Source organism: Papio anubis, chromosome 20 (genome assembly GCF_008728515.1).
Source record: "Papio anubis isolate 15944 chromosome 20, Panubis1.0, whole genome shotgun sequence".
Lineage (NCBI taxonomy): Eukaryota > Metazoa > Chordata > Mammalia > Primates > Cercopithecidae > Papio > Papio anubis.
This window is the reverse complement of record NC_044995.1, coordinates 17,212,836-17,229,470: the sequence shown is the minus strand read 5'-3', so window position 1 is coordinate 17,229,470 and position 16,635 is coordinate 17,212,836. Positions and strand designations below refer to the sequence as shown.

At 50.5% G+C, this 16,635-nt stretch overlaps 1 protein-coding gene across 2 annotated transcripts; it reads right to left on the bottom strand.

The window, feature by feature from the left end:
* Positions 1–2,753: 2,753 nt before the first annotated feature.
* GMFG (glia maturation factor gamma) lies at positions 2,754–16,434 on the bottom strand. 2 transcript variants are annotated; one of them, XM_009194429.4, is made up of 7 exons: positions 16,212–16,434; positions 10,097–10,193; positions 9,924–9,973; positions 7,874–7,923; positions 3,971–4,053; positions 3,398–3,471; positions 2,754–2,948 (listed from the first exon to the last, which is right to left on the bottom strand). In XM_009194429.4, the coding sequence occupies exons 1-7, from the start codon at positions 16,212–16,214 to the stop codon at positions 2,877–2,879; spliced, it is 429 nt and encodes a 142-aa protein (XP_009192693.1). In that variant the 5' UTR covers positions 16,215–16,434; the 3' UTR covers positions 2,754–2,876. The 2 variants fall into 2 exon arrangements, with proteins under 2 accessions (XP_009192693.1, XP_003915554.1); XM_003915505.2 differs by lacking the exon at positions 16,212–16,434 and adding an exon at positions 10,625–10,832.
* Positions 16,435–16,635: the final 201 nt, after the last annotated feature.

Here is a 16,635-nt window from a genome sequence, read left to right as displayed (position 1 = left end):
AGATGGGGTTTCACCATGTTGACCAGGCTGGTCTCAAACTCCTGACCTTAGGTGATCCTCTGGGATTACAGGCATGAGCCACCGTGCCTGGCCCAACATGTGTTCTTGAATGCGTCTTGGGAGAGGACTGGGGAGCTAGTCTGGCTCCAGACTCAGTTCAGGGACCACAGGAAGGAATAAATACGACCTCCTAGCCCAGGTTCCCTAGAATGGTATACCCAGCAGCTGGAGAATGTCCCATAAGGTAAGGGAATGTGCGAGTTGGCCTGAAAAACGGGCAACAGGTTGAAGTAGGTATCTTAATTGTTTCCGTAGAGCCCTAATTCCCGCCCCAAACCTAACACAGACCCTCTACCAATACCATTATTCTGGCCCCGCTCCAAGCCTAGGCCCCACCCCCCAGACTCTTAGGCCCTGCCCCAAAGCAAAAACTCCAGCCCTTTTAAAGCTAAGCAAGGCCCATTCCGGTCCGAGCCCTATCCCTCTGTCTTAGAGACCACTCCCAAGTATAAAATATTCAGAACTCCTCAGCCTAGCCCCGCCCCCTCAGTCCAAGCCACACCCCCCACCTTGCTCCTCCCTGATAGCATCCTAGCTCTCCGCCTAAACTTGGTCCCTGATGCCTAAGCTAGGCCCGGCACTCTCAGCTCTGTCCTAAAGACCAGCCTCCGCCTCTCCAACATGAGCCCTGCTCACATTCAAGGTTAGGAAGTCCCCCAAGTCTAGGCCACCGACTCAAAAATTAGGGAGCTTGGATCTGTGGGCGTTTAGAGGATAGGTTGGTGGAACTAGAGGAGATGGTCCCCAGTTTGTACTGCCTCTCCAGGGAGTCTCCCCAAACCCGAAGACACGCCCCATTGTGCTAACTCCTCATTGGATGGTGCAGTCTGTTCTGGCCTCTCTGATTGGTCCTTCCACAATCCCTAGCCATACTCCCTCTGCATCAGACTGCACCTGTGAGCCACCCTTTCTGACCGACCCCTGCTTTCGCAGGATTTGCTCCTGAACGGGCAAGTCCTTGCGTATGGCTTTTTCTGATTGGACCGTTTGTAATCACAAGCCTGGATGGAACAGAAGTTCCACTATGGAGGGTGGGAGTACCAAGGAGGAGGAGAAGGAGGAGAAGGAGGAGGAGGAGGAGGAGGTGGTTCCCTAAATCTCTTGCCTAAGAGAGGGTGTGGCCATTGACCCCAAGATAGCCTGGGGTTAGTGTTCTAACTGTACAGACCACAGGTGTCTTTGTCTTCTATGCCTCAGTTTTGTTGTGTTTTGTTTTGTTTTTTCATCTTTAAGTTGGGGAAAATAATAGTACCTTTTTCATGAGGTGTTGCAAGAATTAAATGAGCTAATGCCTATAAAATGCTTCTAGAAGTACCTGGTACATAGGAAGCCCTCAAGAAGAGGGTCAGCTATTAGTATTCATTTGATCATGTAAGTGCATGACCTTGGATGAGTCCCTCTGCCTCTCTGACCTCTGCAGGCCAGGAGTTCCTTGTCCATTTAATTGAATGACCCTTCTTGTCTCCAGTCCTCCTCCTCCTCCTCCATCTTCTGCCTTCAGGGACTGGGCCTGTGATCAGAGGGAGGGACAAGAGAGATAGCGAAAAGGGCACTAGTGGAGAGCAGAAAAGCTCAACCCAACCCTGCAGAGAATTTAGGGCAGGGTGAATTTTCTCTATGGACCAGTGTAGAGTGATTGTATCCCGAATCCCTCATGCAAAGGACTTGCCCTGATTGGGGGTGAGTGGGCATGAGGTAGGGTAGAGTGGGGTGGTAAGGGGATGGTGTTTTAAAGCTGGGAGGGCTTGGAGCTGGGCTTTTTGGACCCTACCCCCGGGAACGCCATGGGTGGGGGACGGGCGGCCCAGGCCCAAGGTCACTATGTCTTTGTTACCATGACAACAGCCACCTCTCTACCGGGAACCTGAAAAGGGGTGGGAGGAGGGAGTTCCCACGTCCCTGAAACCGGGGACAGAGAGGGGAACAATTAGAAACATGGAAGAGAAGCAGAGGGACAGAAGGGGTGTGATTCATCTCTGTGAAGACCTGCCCATCTCGGAATTCTCAGAGCCTGGTCTACCATGGGTGCTTAATCAATGTCCCTCAGAGACAGACACAGAAAGCCTGAGAAAGTTCGATGTCCACAGATGCCAGGAGAAGGAAAAGAAGAATCTTCACATGGGGGCAGGTGTCCCTTCCCTGTCTCCTCAATCTCACACCCCTGGGGGTCCACTGAGGGCCCAGGATCGACTTCACTTTCCCCAGCCCTGGGTCCTCAGGCCTACCTGACCGTACAAACCATTCACCCGCCAGCAGCTCCTGAGATCCTGAAGCAATTACGTTCAAACCTCTTTGGCCTTTAAATTCTTCCTACCTAAGGGCTCAGCTGAGAAAAGTCGCATTCAGTGATGCCTCCTATCCCCAAGAGGTCGGGAGTCACGGGGGGGGGGGGAAACGGGCACTTTGCCTCCTTTATTCTCAGGGGTCCTTGTTCCCTTTGGAAGTGACCGCTCCGTAGATCCAGATATTCCCCCAATACCTCCAGGAGACCCAGGCCTCGCCCATCCGTCCCCCAACCCCCAAGGAAATCCTTCAGGCCCTTCCCTTTCTTTCTAAGAAACAGGTATCCTCCTTCCCTTCCGGGACCCAGCTCGCATTCCCCTAGGTCAGCCCGCCCCCTGCTGGCCCAAGTCTGGTACTGCAGGAACCGTCGGCTAGAGCCCAGATGAAAGGCAGATACTGAGTCCGAACTGAGGATCTCTGAGTTTTTGCATTTTTAAATTTATTTAAAGTCTTGGTTGTTCAGGTCCTAGGGGTCCAAGTCCCCAATCACCTTGAGGACTCAGACATCAGGAATTCAGGCCCAAGCCCAGAAATCAACGAAAGAAAGACAACTTCTCTTGGAGCCAGGCCTCCGTGAGGTCATCGGTGGTGCGGATTTCAAACACCTGGGCAGAGAGAGGTCTCGGCATTATGATCTACTCAAGAACTGAGACAGTGGCCGGGCGCGGTGGCTTACGCCTGTAAGAGAGCACTTTGGGAGGCTGAGGTGGGTGGATCACTTAAGGTCAGGAGTTCGAGACCAGGCTGGCCAATATGGTGAAACCCTGACTCTACTAAAAATACAAAAATTAGCTGGGCGTGGTGGTGGGCGCCTATAGTTCTAGCTACTTGGGAGGCTGCGGCAGGAGAATCGCTTGAACCCAGGAGGAGGAGGCTGCAGTGAGCCGAGGTTGCGCCACTGCACTCCAGCCTGGGTGACAGAGCCAGACCCAGTTCTTTAAAAAAAAAAAAAAAAAAAAAAACTGAGACAGTGAGGACTCTAGTCCCTCTTCCCTCAGACCCAGGACCCACACCACCTCTCCCTAACACTCTGGAGCCCCGCCCCAGCCTGAACCTTTGTGAGCTCTGCTGTCTGCACCAGCCTGTTCTTACTCCCTGCATACATCATCTGTTGTTCCGGCTTGCAGCCTGCGTGAAAAAGAGGAGAAAGGCACATCAGTGGGGACCCAGGCATGTTCTCTTGTAATGTCCTGAAGGCCCTGCAGTTTTCCAAGAGTCCTAGGAGCTCTTCTAAGGAGGTCCCCTCACTGTAGTCAGTTTCTAGGTTGGCTTTGGGGGCTTCAAGTTATTCTGAGGGTCTCTGGACATGATTTAGGGGCCAGACGGGGCTTTGTAGGTAAAAGGAAAAGGTGGGTTGGCTTAGGCCCCAGGACTGAGAACGGGTGGGCTCTTGGTGAATCTGAGCCCCCACCTCCACTTCACTGCCCTCCCACATCACGCATGCGACACACACACATCCTTACCCGGTCACACACAGGCTGTCACATGCTCACACACTAACACAGGTGCCTGCACACATTCGCACAGCCACACACACACCCACATGCACACACCTGCACTCACGCATTTACACACACACACACACACACACACACACTCTCCTGAGGAGAGTAGAGTTCTGTCTCACCCACAGGACTGGAGAAGATGAAACACAAAGGGTAGGACACTCGGCCATCGTCATGCACGTACTTGTAGCTGTAAACCACGAACCTACCATGAAAGGGAATTGAAAATCAGGACTCTGGCCTGCAGCCCAGGCTCAACAGCCATTACCTGAGTCCACAGCCTTGAAATGTTGGCTGAGTCTGAGAACCAGGGTTGATGTCTGGAACTCAGGGTACTGACCTCAAACACAACAAATGATTAAAAAATAATCATAGGGCCAGGCGCAGGGCTCACGCCTATAATCCCAGCACTTTGGGAGGCCGAGGCAGGTGGATACCCTGAGGTCAGGAGTTCGAGACCAGCCTGGCCAACATGTTGAAACCCCATCTCTACTAAAAATACAAAAATTAGCTGGGAGCGGTGGCATGCACCTGTAATCCCAGCTAGTCAGGAGGCTGAGGCAAGAGAATCGTTTGAACTCAGGAAGCAGAGGTTGTAGTGAGCCGAGATCACACCACTGCACTCCAGCGTGGGTGACAACAGCGGAACTACGTCTCAAATAATAATAATAATAATAGTGCTTATTTGACTCACAATAACTTTATAATATAGGTGCTATTAATATCCCCATCATACAGATGGAAAACCTGAGGCCCAAACTCACTTGCCCAAGGTTCTATGGATAGGGGAGAGATTTGAACCTGGGAAAGTGAATGCCAGCATGTAAGTGCTCACCCCCTATTCAATACTGTCCAGTGCACTCGAACCCCAGTGCACTGTGACCAGGGATGGCTACAGAATCGGCCAAGCCTGGTGTAAAATGAAAATGCGGGGCTTCTTGTTCAAGAAGCAGGAAAATTGTTTTCCTTTCTTTTTTTTTTTTTTTTTTTTTTTTTTTTTTTTGAGACGGAGTCTTGCTCTGTGCCCCAGGCTGGAGTGCAGTGGCGCGATCTCGGCTCACTGCAAGCTCCGCCCCCCCGGGTTCACGCCATTCTCCTGCCTCAGCCTCCTGAGTAGCTGGGACTACAGGCGCCCGCCACCTCGCCCGGCTAATTTTCTTGTATTTTTAGTAGAGACAGGGTTTCACCGTGTTAGCCAGGATGGTCTCGATCTCCTGACCTCGTGATCCGCCCGTCTCGGCCTCCCAAAGTGCTGGGATTACAGGCGTTTTCCTTTCTTTTGTAGTCCCTCCTTCGACTGACCTGGTCTTTTTTTACTATTATTAGAGACAGGGCCTCACTCTGTCCCAGGCTGGAGTGCGGTGGTGCAATCCTAGCTCACTGCAGTCTTGAACTCCTGGGCTCAAGTGATCCTCCTGTCTCAGCCTCCAGAGTAGTTGGGACTATAGGTGCACACCACCATGCCCAGCTAATTTTTTTTTTTTTGAGACAGGGTCTCACTTTGTCACCCAGGATGGAGTACAGCGACGTGGTCTCAGCTCACTGCAGCCTCAACCTCCCAGGTTCAAGCGATCCTCCTGCCTCATCCTCCCAAGTAGCTGGGACTACAGGCATGTGCCACCATGTCCAGCTAATGTTTTTCTGTATTTTTTGCAGAGACAGAGTTTCACCATGTTGCCCAGGCTGGTCTCAAACTCCTGAGCTCAAGTGATCTGCCCACCTCAGTCTCCCGAAGTGCTAGGATTCCAGGCATGAGCTACTGTGCCTGCCCTTTTATTTAAAAAATTTTAGTAGAAATGGGGGTCTTGTTATGTTGCCCAGGCTGGTCTCGAACTCCTAGTCACAAGCAGTACTCCCACCTCAGACTCCCAAAGTGCTGAGATTACAGGGGCGAGCCACTGCGCTCAGCCGGTCTTTTTTAATTTGCTATTTAAAGTCTTGCTCCCTCAGGCATGAGGATATGCGCAGGCAGAGCACAGATGCTCACAGGAACACCCTGTAACTTGTCAGGCAAGGGGTGCGTACTGGACCCCGACCCTCCCCACACCAGCAGGAAGCCCAAGGACAGCAGTGGTCACTGGGTGGGTGCAGAGAGTGGGTGGCTGAGAACCTGTTCCGGGAGGCGGCCCGGTGGTGGACTGCCTGTGAACCTAGCTCCAAACCCCAGCACATTTGTGTGAAGTCCATTGTCCCATCTGACTTCATACAAAACAGAAATTCAAAGATAAAACTATAAAGAAGGTGACCATTAACCCCCATGTGTGAGGCCCCCTCCTAGGTGCGGGGCCCTGTGCAATTATCATATGCCCATGAAGCTGATCCTGGTTGAGTCCTACAGCCTGGGATTGAGGATCAAAATCCTAGAGACCCAAAATGAATTCAGTCAAGATGAAAAATCTTAACAGACCAGTTTTCACAGAAATAGTCAAAGAGCTCTTCCACCAAAAAAAGCACCAGGCTCATGTGACTTCACCCAGGATTATACTTAATCATTAAAAGTCAAGTCATTCCTTTAGCAGGGTGCAGTGGCGGTGCCTGCAGTCCCAGTTGCTTGGGAGGCTGAGGCAGGAGGATGGCTTGAGCCCAGGAGTTGGAGGCTACAGTGAGCTAGGATCACAGCACTGCCCAATAGTCTGGGTGACACAGCGAGATCCTGTCTCTAAAAATTTTTTAAATAAAATAATAATGATATTGCTACCTAATGATATTGCTACAATAATTCATTTGCTACCTAAAGTGTTCCCAAACATTGAAAAAGAAGGAAAATTTCTCTTTTTTTGTTTTTTTGAGACAGGGTCTTGCTCTGTCACCCAGGCTGGAGTGCAGGAGTGCTATCTTGGCTCACTTGTAGCCTCAACTTCCTGAACTCAAGTGATCCTCAACTTCAGTTTCCCAAGTAGCCAGAACCACAGGCACACACCACCATGCCTGGCTAATGTTTTTCTCTCTTTTTTTTTTTTTTTTTTTTAACAAAGACAAGGTCCTCCACCAGGTGTGGTGGCTCACGCCTGTAATCCCAGCACTTTGGGAGGCCGAGGCAGGTGGATCACCTGAGGTTAGAAGTTCAAGACCAGCCTGGCCAACATGGTGAAACCCTGTCTCCACTAAAAATACAAAAATTAGCTGGGCATGGTGGTGTGCGCCTGTAATCCCAGCTACTCGGGAGGCTGAGGCCAGAGAATCGCTTGAACCTGGGAGGCAGAGTTTGCAGTGAGCCAAGATCACGCCACTGCACTCCAGCCTGGGCGACAGAGTGAGACTCTGTCTCTAACAACAACAACAAAAAAATAGAGACAAAGTCTTGCTATGTTGCCCAGGATAGTCTTGAACTCCTGACCTCAGGTGATCCTCCCACTCACTTCGGGTTCCCAAAGTGCTGGGATTACAGGTGGGGGCCACAGTGCCTGGCCAAAATTTCATTTTTTAAAAATGATGTCAGCGTAATGTTGAAACAAAAACCCAAAAAAGTTTGTACAAAAAAAAAAAAAAAGGAGACTCTAAACCAGTATCATATAAATTATCGGTGTAAAATTCTGCAATAAAATATTGCTATGCAAACAAAAAGTTCTAGAGTATGAACTCTTGGCCTCAAACACAGAGATTCTTTTTTTTTTTTTTTTTTTTTGAGATGGAGTCTTGCTGTGTCAGCCAGGCTGGAGTGCAGTGGGGTGATCTCAGCTCACTGCAACCTCTGCCTCCCAAGTTCAAGTGATTCTCGTGCCACAGCCTCCTGAGTAGCTGGGATTACAGTCGCATGCCACCACACCCACCTAATTTTTAGATTTTTAGTAGAGACAGGGTTTCACCGTGTTGGCCAGGCTGGTCTTGAACTCCCGACTTCAAGTGATCTGCCCTCCTCGATCTCCCAAAGTGCTGGGATTACAGGGATGAGCTACCTTGCCAGGCCAGACACAGAGATTCTAAATCCATGAATAGGGCTAGAATTCAAGAAGTCTCTTAGCCTGTACTTCCAACATCACCCCTCCCCTCATGGCCTGATCCAACCCTTTCTTCCCCCAGGATACCTGGGCTGTCTCTCAGGCAATTCCATTTTGAGCTCCTCTGGGGAAATGTTCTGAGGCAAGAAAACAGAAGAAAAGACAAAGAATGAGGCTGGGCGCAGTGGCTCACGCCTGTAAATCTCAGCACTTTGGGAGGCTGAGGCAGGTAGATTACCTGAGGCCAAGAGTTAGAGACCAGACTGGCCAACATGGTGAAACCCCATCTCTACTAAAAATACAAAATTAGCCAGGCGTGGCTGGGCGAGGTGGCTCATGCCTGTAATCCCAGCACTTTGGGAGGCCGAGGCGGGTGGATCACAAGGTCAGGAAATCATTGAGACCATCCTGGCTAAAAGAGTGAAACCCATTTCCACTAAAAATACAGAAAATTAGCCAGGTGTGGTGGCATGCACTTGTAGTCCCAGCTACTCGGGAAGCTGAGGCAGGAGAATTGCTTGAATTTGGGATGCGGAGGTTGCAATGAGCCGAGATCGCGCCACTGTACTCCAGCCTGGGAGACAGAGTGAGACTCCATCTCAAAAAAAAAAATTAGCCAGGCATGGTGGCGTGCACCTGTAATCCCAGCTACCTGGGAGGCTGAGGCAGGAGAATTGCATGAACCCAGGAGGCGGAGGTTGCAGTGAGTCAAGATTGTGCCATTGCACTCTAGCCTGGGCAAAAAAGATCGAAACTCCATGTCAAAAGAAAAAAAAAATGACTGCCTTTAGGTAAGCACTTACCATGTGCCAAGGCACTGTTCTACGAAACACACATGGATTAATTCATAGAACTATCCCATAAGTCTGTGGGGTAGGTCCTATCATTATGCCCATTATACAGCTGAGAAAACTGAGGCCCAGAGGTGTTAAGCCATTTGCCCAAGATTGCACAGATAGAAAGTAGCAGAGTTGAGATTTGAATCTGTGTTCAAATCATAACTGCTTCACTATACTGCTTTTCAGAGGGCCTGAGAGAGCCCCAGCCCTCAGTCTCCATGGATTCCCTTATAAATCCGCATCACAACTCTAGGGAAATAAGCCTTATTATCGTTCTTGTTATTGATAAAGACAGTGAGGCCACCAGAGGGTGAAGTCTACCTCTTTTTTGTTTGTTGTTGTTGTTATTGTTATTTGTAGAGATGGGGTCTTGCTTTGTTGCCCAGGTTGGTCTCAAACTCCCGGCCTCGAGCAACCCTCCAACCTCAGCCTCCTAAATAGCTGGGATCACAGGTGCACACCACTGTGCTTGGCTAATTTTTGTATTTTTAGTAGAGTCAGGGTGTTACCATGTTGCCCAGGCTGGTCTCAAACTCCTGGGCTCAAGTGATCCTCCTGCCTCAGCCTCCCAAAGTGCTGGCATCACAGGCATGAGCCACCACGCCCGGCTAGCTCTTTAACTTTCTGTGGAAACTCTTTCATCTGAATGCCAATAAAGCATTATTATCATCATTATTAAGATCATCATCACCTTATTGAGCATATAGTAAGTGCCAGGCCTTGTTCTAAACCCATTACAAGAATTAAATCACTGGATGTAAAAACAAGCCTATGAGGTAAGTACTATTCTCCCCATTTCACAGATGAGAAAATAGAGACACATACAGGCAAACTCTCTTGCTGGGGGTCATGAGTGAGCTAGAACTTGATCTCCAGGTTTGGTTTTGTTTTTGTTTTTGTTTTCTGAGACAGAGTCTTGCTCTGTGGCTCAGACTGAAGTGTAGTGGCACGATCTCGACTCACTACGGCCTCCACTTCCTGGGTTCCAGTGATTCTCCTGCCTCGGCCTCCCAAGTAGCTGTGATTACAGGTGCACGCCACAACGCCCAGCAAACTTTTTATATTTTTAGTACAGATGGGGTTTCACCGTGTTGGCCAGGCCGGTCTTGAACTCCTGACCTCAAGTGATTTGCCCGCCTCGGCCTCCCAAAGTGCTGGGATTACAGGCGTTAGCCACCGTGCTCAGCCGATCTCCAGGTCTTTCTACCCCCATGCCAGGCTCTTCATATCAGTTCCAACCACTTGGGTCTCCCAGTCCCAGCCCGTACCTCCCAGTCCCAACCACCCCAGCCCCTCACCTGAAATTCTTCCTCCAGTACCACCATCTGCCGGTCTTTGTCCACCTTCACTGGGGAGGTGTGGCACACACGGATTAGACACTCCCCCGATCCACAGGGTACACGAGCCCAGCCCTCCTTATTTGCCCCCACCAGCGCCCTCCCATCCTTTCATGGGGGAAGATGCCACTCACTTATGATGGCTGCATTGTCTGTCTCTTTCCGGAAGCGGAATTTCCTCAGCTTTTCTGTTAGCTCTGGGTCTACCTCGCACACCACCAGGGAGTCAGACTGCCAGAAGGACCCAGGAAGAGCTGAGATGGTCTGGCCTCAGCCCTCACCCCTTCCCCAAACCTCAGTTTCTCCATCCGCTCATGAAGAGGTGCATTGCACCGGCCCATCTGATGCCTTTGTGAACACTGAGAAAAGGCACCCTTCCTGCAGGGCAGGTACCCCTCACCAGGTCGCTCAGCTTGGGGCGCGGAGCAGGGGCTGGATTCCTGCCTTCTCCACGGGGACCCTTGGGGGACACTCAAGGAGATGCAGAGATCCACTTCCTGGGCCTAAACCCAGAGCCGCTGTCTCTCTGTCCTCCCAGCCAGGCTGTTCGCCACAGTGGTGTCCCCTTCCCGGCCCGTGACCTCCATCCCGTAGCCTGACCTTCGCCCAGGTGTCCTCCGACCCCAGCCCCAGCTCTTCCCATAGGACCCCTGTCCCCTGACCATGGTTGTTCTGTCCACAGGCCTCTTCTTTTCTCAGTTCCGCTGTCTTCTAGGGGTGGGGACCGGGGTTGCAGAGGGGGCAGGCTATGCAGTAGGAGGAAGGTTTCATGCAACACCACATCCTGTTTATGCCCTTTCTGGGACAACTGTCACAGAGGGCTCCTCCCCCTCCTTCCTTCCCCTCATCTGCCAGGACCTGTCAGGAAATTGCTCAGACCAGGGTTCAAAAGCTTCCTTGCTGTGTGACCCTAGCTAAGTAACTTCACCCCTCTGATTTGAGATTGTGGTGAGGATAGAAATAGCTTCACATGGGCCGGGCACGGTGGCTCACACCTGTAATGCCAGCACTTTGGGAGGCCAAGGCGGGCAGATCACCTGAGGTCAGGAGCTGGAGACCAGCCTGGCCAACATGGCGAAACCTTGTCTCTACTAAAAATACAAAATATTAGCTAGACTTGGGGGTGCATGCCTGTAATCCCAGCTACTCAGGAGGCTGAGGCACAAGAATCGCTTGAATCCAAGCAGCAGAGGTTGCAGTGAGTCAAGATCACGTCATTGCACTCTAGCCTGGGCAACAGAGTGAGACTCTGTCTCAATAAATATAAATAAAAATAAATAAATAGCTTCACATAGCTGCCAGCATGGCAGATACAATAGATACTAAAAACGGGCTGGGCACAGTAGCTCACACCTGTAATCCTAGCACTTTGGGAGGCCAAGGTGGGCAGATCACGAGGTCAGGAGATCGAGACCATCCTGGCTAACATGGTGAAACCCCGTCTCTACTAAAAATACAAAAAAAATTAGCCGGGCGTGGTGGCGGGTGCTTGTAGTCCCAGCTACTGGGGAGGATGAGGCAAGAGAATGGCGTGAACCCAGGAGGCAGAGCTTGCAGTGAGCTGAGATCATGCCACTGCACTCCAGCCTGGGTGACAGAGCATGACACCATCTCAAAAAATATATATATATACACACACTAAAACGAACTATTTTGCTCCTCCCCTCCTTCAGGCAGCCTTCCTGGATTGACCCCCATCTGGGATATTTGAATTGCAGGGCTGGAAAAGGGGAGTTCAGTCTTTTGCTGGTCAGACTGATGCCCATTATGTCAATGGCAAAATGGGGACCAGAGGGGCCACCCCACACTGCCTGGGTAATGGTGACTTTTTTCCTGCACTTTTTCAAACTCACTAGCCTTGCAATGACCTATGAGGCCCTGCAACAAGGGAGCTCAATCAGACCAGTACCCACTTTTTTTTTTTTTTTTTTTTTGAGACAGGGTCTCACTCTGTCACCCAGGATGGAGTGCAGTGGTGCGATCTCAGTTCACTGCAACCTCCGCCTCCCAGGTTCAAGCCATTCTCTGGCCTCAGCCTCCCAAGTAGCTGGGACTACAGGCACGTGCCACTATGCCCGGCTAATTTCTGTATTTTTAGTAGAAATGGGGTTTCACCATGTTGACCAGGTTGTCTCGAACTCCTGACCTCAAATGATCCACCTGCCTCGGCTTCCCAAAGTGCTGGGACTCCAGTTGTGAGCCACCGTGAGCCACCATGCCCGGCCATTTTTTTTATTGAGTATTTTTGCACTGCCCCCTTTTCCCATCCCGAAATAAAATTCCTAGATAATATAACCTACTTACACACATAAATTCAAAAAAATCAATATAATGTCCTGACTGTCATATAAAGAAGAAATAAAAGGAAAGTAGTTCACACGAAAACCATATGTATTTCAGTGAGAAAATAAAAGCAAACAAAAGAGAATTTTCACAGGTTCCTAGGCCCACTGTGACTGGCCCACTTCCCTCCAGTGGGCAAACCCCAGACCCTGCACTGGACTCTACCCCTTTACCTACATCTCTGCAGCTATCCTCCCTTTCTCTCTTGTCTCACCAATATCCCCATGCCTCCTGGATCTTTCTGCTTAGTCTCCATGTAGTGTTACTTCTTCCATCTTATTTTTTTTTTCTTTTCTTTTTTTCTTTTGAGACAGGGTCTCATTCTGTCACCCAGGCTGGAGTACAGTGGTGCAATCATAGCTCACTGTAACCTCCAACTTCTCGGCTCAAGCCACCTTCCCACCTTGGCCTCCTAGGTAGCTGGGACTATAGGCACGCAGCACCATGCCTAGCCAATTTTGTTTTTTCTTTTTATAGAGACAGGATCTCACTATGTGGCCCGCACTGGCCTCAAACTCCTGGCCTCAAGCGATCCTCCTGCCTCAGCCTCTCAATGTGCAGGGATTACAGGCATGAGCCACCGAGTCTGGCCTCTTCCACTTTTAAAAACATAAAACCTTATCTCCTGTCCAGCTGCTGCTCACTCATTTCCTTCCCTTTTCCGCAAGATTTCTCAAAAGAATCATCTACATTGCTGCCTCCAATTTCTCCTCCCAGTTTCCTCTTGTGCCTCCTCCAACCAGCCTTTCCCCCATACTCCTCTCGGCTGACATGCCCTTGTCAAGGTCACCCACGCACTCCACGGTGCTGGATCTAATGGTCACACCTCAGTCCTCCTTAGCCACATCTGACACAGCCCATCACTCCCTGTTCCCTGAAACATCATCTTCACGACACCACACTGGTTCTCTTTTCTTTTCTTTCTTTCTTTTTTTTTTTTTTTGAGACAGGGGTCTCGCTCTGTCACCCAGGCTGGAGTACAGTGGCACCATTTCAGCTCACTGCAACCTCCACCTCCTGGGTTCAACCGATTCTCTCACCTCAGCCTCCCAAGTAGCTGGGATTACAGGCATGAGCCACCGCAGCCAGCTTTTTTTTTTTTTTTTTTTCTTGAGATGGAGTCTCTCTCTGTCGCCCAGGCTGGAGTGCAGTGGCACAATCTTGGCTCACTGCAACCTCTGCCTCCTGGGTTCAAGCAGTTCTCCTGCCTCAGCCTCATGAGTAGCTGGGATTACAGGTGCATGCCACCACAACCAGCTAATTTTTGTATTTCTAGTAGAGATGGGGTTTCACCATGTTGGTCAGGCTAGTCTTGAACTCCTGACCTCGTGATCTGCCTGCCTCAGCTTCCCAAAGTGCTGGGATTACAGGCATGAGCTACGGCGCCTAGCCATATTTTTGTATTTTTAGTAGAGACATGGTTTTACCATGTTGGCCAGGCTGGTCTGGAACCCTCCCATGGGCCAGACACAGTGGCTCATGCCTGTAATCCCAGCACTTTGGGAGGCCAAGGCAAGAGAATTGCTTGAGACCAGGAGTTCAAGACCAGCCTGGGCAACATAGCAAGACCCTGTCTCTAAAAAAAAATTTAAAAGTAGCCGGGCATGGTGGCATGTGTCTGTAATCCCAAGTACCAGCTACTTGCGAGGCTAAGGTTGGGAAGATCACTTGAGTCCAGGAGTTTGAGGCTGCAGTGAGCTAGATTGCACCACTGCACTCCAGCCCAGATGACAGAGTGAGATCCTGTCTCTAAAAAACAAACAGCAGGCCGGGCGTGTTGGCTCATGCCTGTAATCGCAACAATTTGGGAGGCTGAGGTGGGCAGATCACTTGAGTCCAGGAGTTCGAGACCAGCCTGGGCAACATGGTGAAACTCCATTACTACTGAAAATACAAAACCTAGCCAGGGGTGATGGCATATGGCTGTAGTTCCAGCTACTCCAGAGGCTGAGGCAGGAGAATCGCTTGAACCCAGGAGGCAGGGGTTGCAGTGAGCTGAGGTTGTAGTTAGCCACGATCACACCACTATAGTCCAGCCTGGGCAACAGAGTGAGACCCTGCCACACACACACACACACACACACACATACACACACACACCCCCCCCAACAATGACAAAAATACTAAGTTACCTGTCACCACCCCTACCCCATTGCCTCTTGGACCTTGCCCTTCATTGGCCCTCTTTTTGCTCACTCCACTCCAGCAATGCTGGCCTCTTTGTGGTTCTGTGAATGATCCTACCACATGGCCTTTGCACTTGCTGTTTTCTTTTTCTGGAACCCCCTCTTTCTCCTTCATTCCTTCAGATTTCTGTTTCAGTCTCACCTAATGAAAGACGCCTTTCCCCATGTAAATTAACTCTGGCTGCATCACTCCATTCTCTTAGCTGCTTTCTTGTTGTTTATTTATTTGTTTGTTTATTTACAGACATAGTCTGTCACCTGGGCTACAGTGCAATGGCAAATCTCTGCTTATTGCAACCTCCGCCTCCTGGGTTCAAGTGATTCTCCTGCCTCACCCTCCTGAGTAGCTGGGACTACAGGCATGTGCCACTATGCCCAGTTAATTTTTGGCATTTTTAGTAGAGACAGGGTTTTGCCACTTTGGCCAGGCTGGTCTCAAACTCCTGGCCTCAAGTGATCCACCGGCCTCAGCCTCCCAAAGTGCTGGGATTACAGGTGTGAGTCACCATGCCCGGCCACTGCTTTCTTTTTCTCCTTGGAAAGTAACACAAAGTAACACTGTATTTCCTTATTGTTTGTGTCCCCAGGAACTAGAGTGTAAGTTTTTTTTTTGGTTTTTTGTTTTTTGTTTTTTTTGAGATGGAGTTTCACTGCTGTTGCCCAGGCTGGAGTGCAATGGCATGATCTTGGCTCACTACAACCTCTGCCACTCGGGGTTCAAGCAATTCTCCTGCCTCAGCCTCCCAAGTAGCTGGGACTACAGGCATGCGCCACCACGCTCCGCTGATTTTGTATTTTTAGTAGAGACGGGGTTTCACGTCATGTTGGTCAGGCTGGTCTCGAACTCCTGACCTCAAGTGATCCACCTTCCTTGGCCTCCCATAATGTTGGAATTACAGGTATGAGTCACCGCACTCATCCTACTGTTGTATTTTTAGCACCTTAAGCAGAGCCTGGCACATATTGGATACTCAAGAAATATTATTGAATGAATTAATGAACCAGCAGTTATCAAGCACAATCATTTTATACAGTGTGAAGGCTGTTGCTTAAATGCAGGAGGTAGTGGATGGGGTTTGTGACATGGCCCCACCTTGGTGAAATGGCCTTTCCTCAAAGCGTCTATAATGCCACACTGTCCTGGTCTTCCTCTCTCTGGCTGCCCTTTTCAATATTCATCGACAGTGTCAATTCCTTTGCTCAAATCCTCCCTCTCCGTTTCAGAGTTCTGTTCATTCCCTGTCTCCAGTGATCCTTCACACCCTCCCCGCGCTAGACCCCTAACTCCCACAGCCTCAATTACCATCTTTGACGATCCTTATATCTTGGTCTCCAGCCTCAATTTCTCTCTTAAGCTCCAGACCCGGGGTTTGTGTACCTCCTGGACCTCGCTGCTAGGCATCCACATTGGGCTTAGTATCTTCCCAACCTGCTTCTCCTCTGGGGCCCAATCTCCCGGCCAGAGGGCCTGGTTCTAAACTTTTCTCCCCCTTCCACTCCATGGCCAGCCAGTTTCAGGGCCCGTATGCTCTGCCTCCAGGGCGTCCCTCCCACCTGCACCTCCTTCCCTCCCCACAGTCCCTCCCTTGTGCAAACCCCCCTCTTTCTTCCCCAACTCCTCCCCCCGCTGTCTCCCCGGACTCCCGACCCCGTTTCATTCCCTCCAATCCGCCCTCCATGTATAAGCCAGAGAGACATCTCTCCAAAACCCCCGACTCACCATGATCCTCCCCGGCTTGAAGCCCTTCAGGGCTCCCTAGTGCCCTCGGGACAAGTCCAAACTCTCTCAAGTGGCCAAACAACTGGCCTCTGCTCGTTCCTCACCCCTCCCTGTCTTCAACTCGACCCTCGACCCCGACTGGCTCTCTGAGTGCCTGTAACAAGCCAGATCTCTGTCACCGAGAGCCTTCTGAACACAGATCCCTCTGATTAGTTCACCCAGACCCAAGACAGTTTGTGGAACGCCCAGATCACAACGAAAGTCATAGCAACAACTCCCGTTTATTGGCGGCCTCCTTGATCCCGAGCGCTTTCCGTGCATTCTCTTCCCACCCTAACGGCTAGATCTCGCCTCGCCATTCCCATCGGAGAGAGCAAGCGGCAGGCTCAGAACAGCGCGATGAGAAAGCCGAGCCCCCCAAAGC

Excerpts from the sequence above, each read along its gene's own strand:
- GMFG (XM_009194429.4), bottom strand. Across the intron at positions 9,974-10,096 it reads AGACAATGCAGCCATCATAA|TGAAGGTGGACAAAGACCGG; the intron begins GTGAGTGGCATC and ends ACACCTCCCCAG. Across the intron at positions 4,054-7,873 it reads TTGCCTGAGAGACAGCCCAG|GTTCGTGGTTTACAGCTACA; the intron begins GTATCCTGGGGG and ends CTTTCATGGTAG.